This window comes from Hyperolius riggenbachi, chromosome 10 (genome assembly GCF_040937935.1).
Source record: "Hyperolius riggenbachi isolate aHypRig1 chromosome 10, aHypRig1.pri, whole genome shotgun sequence".
In the NCBI taxonomy this organism is placed as follows: Eukaryota; Metazoa; Chordata; class Amphibia; order Anura; family Hyperoliidae; genus Hyperolius; species Hyperolius riggenbachi.
This window is the reverse complement of record NC_090655.1, coordinates 248470014-248480205: the sequence shown is the minus strand read 5'-3', so window position 1 is coordinate 248480205 and position 10192 is coordinate 248470014. Positions and strand designations below refer to the sequence as shown.

The 10192-nt window shown below is 45.3% G+C and overlaps 1 protein-coding gene across 1 annotated transcript; it reads left to right on the top strand.

Annotated features, from left to right (window-relative positions):
* The first annotated feature begins 4310 nt into the window (after positions 1-4310).
* LOC137535210 (oocyte zinc finger protein XlCOF22-like) lies at positions 4311-7852 on the top strand. The gene is made up of 4 exons (XM_068257025.1): positions 4311-4513; positions 4876-4973; positions 5094-5304; positions 6458-7852. The coding sequence occupies exons 1-4, from the start codon at positions 4480-4482 to the stop codon at positions 7696-7698; spliced, it is 1584 nt and encodes a 527-aa protein (XP_068113126.1). The 5' UTR covers positions 4311-4479; the 3' UTR covers positions 7699-7852.
* The last annotated feature ends 2340 nt before the right edge of the window (positions 7853-10192 follow it).

The window sequence follows — 10192 nt, the reverse complement described above, 5'->3', positions numbered from 1 at the left end:
ATGTCTGTGCTAGGAGGGGGATGGCACCTCATCCATTGCCGTCTGAAGGGTACTTAGAGAACCAGACAAAGCGTCAATCATAGCTTTGTGATTACCCAGCACTTGGTTGATAGAGTCCACCGAAGTAGTAAGTGCGCCCAGACGGTCAGTGTGTGCGTCCATTTGCATTTTTTGGTCTGGCGTTCTGTAACGATCGGTGTAACACAGAGAGGGTCTGATTACCGGTGATCTGCAGTATCACCGAGAATGCAGAATATACCCGATTATTGATGATCTGCAGTATCACCGATAATCAGATATATCTTCTAACCTCTGGACACCTGAGAGATGAGAGTGTTTGGTGCAACAGTAATACTTTGAGGAAAGCACCTGTGGGATGGGTGCTAGACAGTAGGGGTTACTGTTATGGATCAGCTTCCTTCCACAGGCCTGATGCTCCCCAAGGGGCGGAGCCAGGCTGAGGTAGTGGGAAGGACAGAACGTGAGTGACACCAAAGGAGAAGTGTCACTGACAGATCTGTGAACTATCTCCTAACAGGAGAGATAGTTCTCGAGGTCGGACAAGCCAGGTCGTTAACACACAGACAGATACAGTACAGAGACAGTAGGCAAGTTCAGACTCCAGGGACAAGCCGAGAATTGGCAACAGAGAATCAGAAAGGCAAAGGTACAAAATCAGAGATCAGGAGAATGGTCAGGAATGCAGAAAGTCATAACAGATAATCAACAATGCCTAGACTTGAGTGTGAGCTCCAAGATTCTCACACTTCAGGAACTAACTAGATAATACAAATAATACAGATGGTACAGAATTCCTAGACTAAGGTGTGAGTTCCGTGGCCGTCAACACCTTGGAAACTGGTCTAGATAACAATACAGATAATAACAGAATTCCTAGGCTAAGGTGTGAGCTCCGTGATCATCAACACCTACGAAACTGTCTAATAAACACAGATACTGACAAGGTCTGAGTGCTACCATGTAGTGATCGCAACGCCAGACACCAGATGAATGACCAGCACCCAGTATATATACACTAGCGCTCACCAGCGCCTCCCCTAAGTGCTGGACCAATGGAAGTTGCTGAAACTGTCAGCTGACCAGCCTGGTCAGCTGACCCTCTTCTGACTGCCATAAAGGCCCTGCCTCTCTGCGCGCGCGTCCTCCTAAACCAGTGTGGACTATCAGTCCCAGCCACACCAGTTATGTGTTGTAATGTTTCTGCTGAGTTGGATGCGGAAACCGCCGCACCGCTGTCAGTGCGTGCGGCGTTTTCTCCGCATTCCACATTACTGAGAGGAGCAGGCCTATGCGAGCAACTTGCCGCATTGCACGCAGAATCCGCCGTCCTGTTGTTAGAGCATGCGGCGGTTTCTCTGCGCTCCGACTGTGCGCCAGCTGCCATGTTGAATGCGGAGTCAGCCGCCTCACCTTGAGTATTGGCGGCTTTTCCGCGTTTTCTCACAACTTTAACATAAAAGCATAGAGGTTAGGACTAGCACTGGGGCCAGCCAAGACACCATCTGCACAGAGTTTGTATGTTTTCCTTGCGTCTGCATAGGTTTCCTTTAGGTGCTCCAGTTTCCTCCCACAACCCAAAAACATATGGTGCTACAGCAGCGTAGCTTAATGACAACAGCGCTTGTTAATAATTCTCAGTGCACGCTATGCAGTCATAGCGTGTGCTGCTAAATTACGCTCTCCATTGCTACTTTAACGAGCGCTTCGTTAAACTTAACAAGCGCTCCAGTGAAGCCTCCCGGAGCCTGGCGGAACCAGTAGCCTCAATGAACAATATTCTTGCACTTTGATTGGCCCAGTAGGCTGACTGTTAAGTGTTCCCGAAGACATGCGGCTCCGTACTGGGCATGTGCAGTCCGGTGCCGCCTGTCCTCTGAAGCACTGGGAGGCACAAGTACTTGCGAAGCCTTCTGAAGGTCCCAAAGGTGTATTCAAAGAGTTGGTCAAATACACACAACAGGGGTGACAGCACTGGAACGAGGGGACCCAGTCCCCCCCCCCCCCATAGGTGAGTATAAAAAAAATAATTTCCACTTCAGTATCACTTTAAGAAACAAAATTACCCCGCAGCTGTCAGTGCTGGAGCCGAAGAGCATAGGAAGGGTGTATGGCAGCTTGTGCCCAGTGCCCACTCTAGAGGGCTGTCAATTATGCCACTTCTGCTCTGGAAGCACCAGACTCCCCACAGACTCACCGGCCAGGTAAGAACTTCACATTAACACCCCCCCCCCCCCCCTTTCCACCTGAAACTCCTGAATAAGGTAATCAGCAGGTGCCCAGCATCTCTCCTCTGGTCCATACCCTTTCCAAGCAATGAGATGTTGGAACAATGTTCCTACCAAGCAGGAATATAATCTTTCTATCTCAGGCTCTGGCTTCCCACCAATCTCCGCAGGAGGGGGCGGAGCAATAGACTTTGGTAACAGATTTCAAGAGAGATACGTGGACAGAGTTGACTCCTCCAATTACGGGGTAAAGCTACTCTATATGGCACTCTGTTTATTTTTCTGTGGTTGGATATTGTCCAATCTAGGACTCAAATTAGGGGGAATATTTTGAGTGGAACCTAAACTAAATCTCCAGTGCAGTAATTAAACTTGGGAGAACTATGATGATCAGCAAATGACTTCTGTCATTAACAGCCACCTCCAAATTCTTCTGCGCTGAGGTCATAGGTAACAACCAATCCTCAAGAGCAGGAATGTTAAAAGATGGATCAAAGGAGAGGAAAAGTTCTGACCTGTTACAACCTGAAACGTGGACATTTTGGTAGAGTAATTGACAAGGTTATTAGAAAGTTATGCGAAAGGCAGACATTCTGCCCACTCTTCCGGACAATTGGCCAAGAATTGATTTGTCCTCTCTAAGGGCTTGATTCACAAAAGAGTGCTAACTGTTAGCACGGCCGTTTTTCGCAGGAATTTTTGTGTCCGCGTGCAATTAAACGTTTTCGCACTAAATCATTTAACACGCGCAAAAAACGGCCGTGCTAACAGTTAGCACTCTTTTGTGAATCAAGCCCTTGGTCTTACTCGGGGTAAAATCCTGAGGAAAAAGACAATGAAACTCCAAAAAAGAGCAACAGAACTGAGACACCAGTTGAACCCCACCCCCGCATATTAAACCACATTCTCATGTTTCACAATGTTGCCATTGCAAATTCCTTGGAAGTAGGCAACTTTAACTCGTGTATAAAATGTGTCATTTTACTAATGTATCCACCACCATCCAATCCACAGTTAAACCTCCAGAGGGGTAGGTCAACAATAAAATCCATAGAGAAATGAGTCCAGGGCTAAACATGAATCGGCAGTGGAAGTAAAGACCCTCTTGAGGGAGTCTTAAGGCTCATACACACATCAGACTATAGTCTTTGGAAAATGAAAGATCACAGACCAATCTTACCACCCTTCATGTAGTATGAGAGCCATACTCTACACAGTCTTTTCTATGGAGCTGAACTCCACATCAGAAAAAAATCTTTGCAAGATGCTGCACACACAGATGCTGTACAGACACAAAAGATCAGTATCTGCAAAAGATCTGTTCCTGCCAAAGATCTGTTCCTGCAAATTGCATTCATAGTCTATGAGATCTGCAGATCATCATACACACCTTGTTTAACTGACATTCATCTGCAGATCAAGCAATCATCTGCAGATCTGAAAATCCATCTTGGTGGATCTGATCTGCAGATGAATGTCTGTTAAACAAGGTGTGTATGAGGATCTGCAGATTTCATAGACTATGAATGCAATTTGCAGGAACAGATCTTTTGCAGATACTGATCTTTTGAATGTCTACAGCATCTGTGTGTGCAGCATCTTGCAAAGATTTCTATCTGATGGGGAGTGCAGCTCCATAGAATAGACTGTGTAGGTATGGCTCTCATACTACATGGAAGGGGTTAAATTTGGTCTGTGATCTTTCATTTTCCAAAGACTATGGTCTGATGTGTATGAGCCTTTACTCTGGGCATATTCAGGACAAGCCTTAACAAAAGAGTCTACCACCAGAGAAGGCCACCAGACATGCCATGCCAGTAACTCTAACAGAAAGTCAGCGGCATGAATTGATCAATGACTCTGTAAAGAACTGACAAAAAATGTCACTGCTATGTACAGTAGTAAGGTAATAGCTACCAAAAATGAATACAGCAGGCTGCAGTTCCACAGCCGTCCACAAGGTGGTGACCTTACTTAAACTGAATGGAACGCATGAATAGAAATGGGTGGATTCTACAAACAGGAAGTTTGGCCAGATGGTGAATTAGGGGGGTGGACAGAGGAGCCATTGCTGGGAATGGCAGCTGAGTAGGCAGTGAGACACTGGAAGATGCTTTAAATTAGTTCTTATTAGCTATCTTGGTGCAGCCCTATTCCTGTATAACGTGTCAAGATATCACCATTGCAACAGCGTTAGAATTTAGAGGGACACAAGGACCTCTACAAGGACCTCATGATGGAGAATCAGCCGCCCCTCACATCACCAGGTAAGAGGAGACTTTGACTTCTTCTAAATGAGAGAGCAGTACGGAGGGTCCACCTACATTGCCCATCATCTGGTAATCACATAGAGACAATGGGCTTGATTCACTAAGACAAATAGCATGCCTTATCAAAGTTAGCATACCTTATCAGAACACCATAGTGAGCGCTACAAACCCGCAGGAGCTCAGGGCAGGATGAGTGGAGCGCTCGTCATTGCCAATTAGCAGGCATAAGTTCATAGCGCTTGCTATGCTACTTTGATAAGGCGTGTTAACTTTGATAAGGTGTGTTAACTTTGATAAGGCATGTTATTTGTCTTAGTGAATCAAGCCAAATGTATTCAGTGTGTGTGTGTTTCCTACAGATGGATCCAGTAACAGTAACCCACCAGAGAGATGTACAGGTCCTCTTTATTCCTGGGATAGTCCACAGGAAGATCCCCCCACCCCCTGCCATTATCAGGTAAGTGGAACTGAGGGTCTACAACTCAGGGGCAACTCTGTCTTTATATTCTACAATTTAGCCTAAGTTGAGCAGTTTTAATGTGGTCAGGTTTTATTTTCTACCATTTTGTGTGTTTAGGGTGAAGATCTGATTGTTTTTAAAGTTGAGGTTAAAGAGGAAGAAGAGGAGACATATGTGAGGAGTGATCTGCAGTCTATGGAGGAGGGAGACATAATGGGGATAAATAAAGAAGAAGAGATTTACGTGAGTGGGGATCAGCACTCTAGAGAGGAAGATACAATGATAAAGATGGTTAAAGAAGAGGAGATTTTGCTAGACATAAGCACAGGTAAGTAATAAACACCGGGTGATTCTGGATTATAAATGTTGCTCCTTCCATTAGAAAGCTGAAATTAGAGGTTTCTTTTTTAAAGTTTGACTAATGTTTGTTTTCTATTAATATCAGTGTGCGATTTCCCACTAGGCTTGCTAGGCCTGTGACTATGGGCATCTGCAGTGGGAGAGGTGGTAGAAATGTGTTCAAGAACATATATGTCTTCTCACTGCAATACATAGCCTGACTACCATACCAACATACACGACTGCTGCCTGCAATACTGCCATACCAACATACATGACTGCAATACATAGCCTGACTGCCATACCAACATACATGTTTACTGCCTGCAATACATGACCTGACTGCAAGACCAACGTACATGACTGCAATACATAGCCTGACTGCCATACCAACATATATGACTGCTTCCTGCAATACATGGAACATGAATGTGCTGTTACTAATAATAATCTTTTCCCAACAGATGGCCAGAATATGGTGAGCCCCTCGGAGGAACGTCCTATCTCCCTGACTGCCAAACCAACATACATGACTGCAATACTTGGCCTGACTGCCAGACCAACATACATGACTGCTGCCTACAATACGTAGCCTGACTGCCAGGCCAACATATAGGACTGCTGCCTGCAATACGTAGCCTGTCTGCCAGGCCAACATATAGGACCGCTGCCTGCAATACATGGCCTGACTGCCAGACCAACATACAGGACTGCTGCCTGCAATACATAGCCTGACTGCTAAACCAACATACATGACTTCTGCCTGCAATACATAGCCTGACTGCTAAACCAACATACATGACTTCTGCCTGCAATACATGGCCTGACTGCTAAACCAACATACATGACTTCTGCCTGCAATACATGGCCTGACTGCTAAACCAACATACATGACTTCTGCCTGCAATACATAGCCTGACTGCCAGGCCAACATACAGGACTGCTGCCTGCAATACATGGCCTGACTGCCAGATCAACATACATGACTGCTGCCTTCAGTACATAGCCTGACTGCCAGGCCATCATACAGGACTGCTGCCTACAATACATGGCCTGACTGCCAGATCAACATACAGGACTGCTGGCTGCAATAGATGGAACATGATTTTGCTGTTACTAATAATAATAATCTTTCCCCACAGATGGACAGAATATGGGGAGCCCCTCGGAGGGACGCCTTATCTCCCCTCCAGATGATGCTGCAGAAGATAATGGCGTCACACAATGTTCTCCGGGAGGAAACCCCATTACTGGAAATACACATCACAGACTTGACAATGAGGAGAGATCACTGGATTCCTCTAATCCTGAGGAATCTTCTGACAGATCCCATCCTGTTGTTACCTCAGATACCCATCCAGGAGGTCACAGAGAGGAGAGGTCACATGACTCATCTTATCTTTTGGAAGCTTCTGGTAAATCACACAATGCTAGAAAACACTATGATAAGATATTTAAGTGTTCTGAATGTGATAAATGCTTTACTAGGAAATCACGTCTTGTTGGCCATCAAACAGAACACACGGGGGATCCTCTTTTTTCATGTTCAGAGTGTGGGAAAAGTTTCAATGATAAAGGGAATTTTCTTAGACACGAAAGAAGCCACACTGGAGAACGTCCGTATTCATGTTCGGAGTGTGAGAGATGTTTCATTTCTAAAGCAGATCTTTTCCGACACCAGAGAATTCACACTGGAGAGCGTCCCTTCTCATGTTCTGAGTGTGGGAAAGGTTTTATTTGTTCTGCAGACCTTTTCAGACACCAAAGAGTTCACACTGGTGAACGTCCTTTTTCGTGTTCAGAGTGTGGGAAAACATTTATTCGGAAAAGCCACCTTCTTGCGCACCAAATGAATCACACAGATGAATATCCTTTTTCCTGTTCAGAGTGTGACAGAGGATTCACCTCTAAAGCAGATTTTTTAAAACACCAGATGATTCACACAGATGAGCGGCCTTTTTCATGTTCAGTGTGTGGGAAAGCTTTCACTTCCAATGGGGGATTTCTCAGACACCAAAAAATTCACACAGGTGAGCGGCCTTTTTCATGTTCAGTGTGTGGGAAAGATTTCATTCAGAAAATTAACCTTCTTACGCACCAAAGAACTCACACAGATGAGCGGCCGTTTTCCTGTTCAGAGTGTGGGAAAGCTTTCACTACTAAATCAGGATCTCTCCGACACCAAAAAATTCACACAGGCGAACGACCTTTTTCATGTGCAGAGTGTGGGAAAAGTTTCATTCAGAAATGTCACTTTCTCAAACACCAAAGAAGTCATGCAGGCAAGCATCGGTTTTGCTGTTCAGAGTGTGGGAAAGCCTTCCTATGGGAAGCGGATCTTCTTACCCATCAGAGGACTCACGCAGGCCAATGTGCGTTTTGACATTTAGAGGGTGGGATCTTTATAAACAGAAAATTACACAGGTAAGCACAACTTTTCAGAGATGGGAAAAGAGGAAAAGAAAAATATTTTTTTTCTGAAACCAAAAAAGAGACATTTTGTATTTCAAATGGTCGTGACACAGATTAAAGGAAACATCCAAGCTAATCATAAAAAAAAAAAAAAAAAAAAAAAAAAATACACTTACCTGGGGCTTTCTCCAGCCCATGGCAGCCATCCTGTGCCCTCGCCGTAGCTCTGGTGGCTTCCCGGCTTCTCCGCTGGCGCAGCCGACCCCGCCGGGTCTGGTTCCGGGTCAGCTTCTTCTGCGCTCCACCGCGCGGGTCACGTGGTCTCTCCGACGTCATCAGGATGGTACTGCGCCTGCGCAGTACAGTCCTGATGGCGTTGGAGATACCACGTGACCCGTGCAGAAGAAGCCGACCCGAAACCCGACCTAGCAAGGTCGGCTGCGCCAGCGGAGAAGACCGGGAGCCACCGGAGCTTCGGCGAGGGCACAGGATGGCTGCCACGGGCTGGAGGAAGCCCCAGATAAGTGGATTTTTTTTTGTGTTTTATTCGCTTGGACCATTACTTTAAATACCTCATTCCTCCAGCGGATCTTCCAACCCTAGTTCATGCCTTCATCACATCACGGCTGGACAACTGCAATGCCCTCTATGCAGGCCTTCCAAACAAAGACCTGCACTGCCTGCAATTAGTACAGAATGCCGCCGCAAGGCTGTTAACTAGCCAACCCCGCCATTGCCAGATAACACCAACCCTTCACTCACTCCACTGGCTGCCGATAAAATGGAGAATACTGTTTAAAATTAGCTTATTGACATTCAAATCCCTACACAATCTGGGCCCTGGATACCTGAAGGACTTGTTGCAAGTGCATCACACCTTCACAAACTTAGATCAAAAGGATCTAATAACTTGGTCCCCAGAGTCCATCTCAAAACCTTTGGAGACAGAGCCTTCTGTCATGCTGCCTCTACACTTTGGAACTCCCTGCCACACCCAACCAAGACATCTCAATACCTGGAAACATTTAAGTCCAAACTGAAAAGCCACCTGTTTAGTCTGGCATTTATGAGCACCTGAAAATTTCCTCTGTAACACAGTCCAGCCTGCAACCCTGTTTTGATCTGAGACATAGCTATGCGTCCTATTCCTTTGAGTCCTATGGGAGAAAAGCGCTTTACAAATGTTATTGTATTGTATTACCTGCACTACCTCTCATCTGGCACTAGATGTCGCTGGTAGAGTCATTGTTTGTCCTGCACATGTTGGTGTTTTTAGCCCCAGTAATGATTCTATTCTCCTGTTTACCATTGAGTAATGTCAGGAATGAGTTCAATGAATCCTCTGAAAATATCAGCAAGATTGGCTGAAATACTTTGTTGTTTGCCACATTGGCCCGTATGCAATCCACTTTGTCTCTCGAGATTTCTCCAAGGCAGTATTTTCCCACTTTGTCAATAAAATGCCTTTCAGACCACCAGCAAGCAAGAAAGTGCTCAAAATAATTTTGACAGTACTTTGTCATCTACTTTTCGGTACGTTTTTCATTGCAAACCCTGTTTCATTGCTGAAATGTTATTTTAAACAGAAGATGAAAATAATCTCCTAGGAGAAAACTGAAGAGATAAAGTGAACTGAATAGGGGGACATTGTGGTGAAAATCTGCAAGTTTCAGTCCTCCTCCATCTGTTCCAGTGAGGGGCTGCCTGTACTTCTTGGGTACAGGGAGATAATTGGGACACAATAGTGCAGACTGCATGTAGGGTTGAGACCTGCACAAGAGACTTATTCACATAATGTGAGGGCCAAAACCCGGGTCGGGATGTATACACTTTATGTGCAGTAAGCAAGTTTCCATCATAATCAGAAAAATGTATTTCACCAAGTACAACGGGGGTTTTACCTGGAATTGATTTTGGCACTACAGGGTCGGTGATGGTACAGTAACAACAATGATACACAGTAACAACACAACCATAGATACATAGAAGATGGACCAGGAGGGCAATCCACTGCCGACTATGGCACTCAAAATGCTGTGCAGCAAAGTCTCTTGCACAGGCATCATCCGTAAGCGCAGTCTGCACTATTGTGTCCCAATTGTTCCCCCATGTCCAGGCAGTGCAGCCAGCCCCTCACTGGAGCAGGAGAACTGGAACTTGCAGACTACGTATAGAGCCCGGAGTACTCAACATAACAGCATGAGCTGAGCATCTAGGATTGCAGAGGACTCAGTGAGGACAGCACGGCATCTGCTAGTACCACTACTGTTAGAGCTTTAGAATTGCTCATAATAATGTGTCTCTTAAAGGCTCAACAACAAAATGCAAACCCATGAGAAAGAGGCCTTATCTAGAGACATGTTGATAACATATCACACTTCACATCCAGATATGATGCAAAATATAATAATTTTATTTAGGACTTATGTAAAAACATCAACAATTAAAAACCATTTAAAACCAGC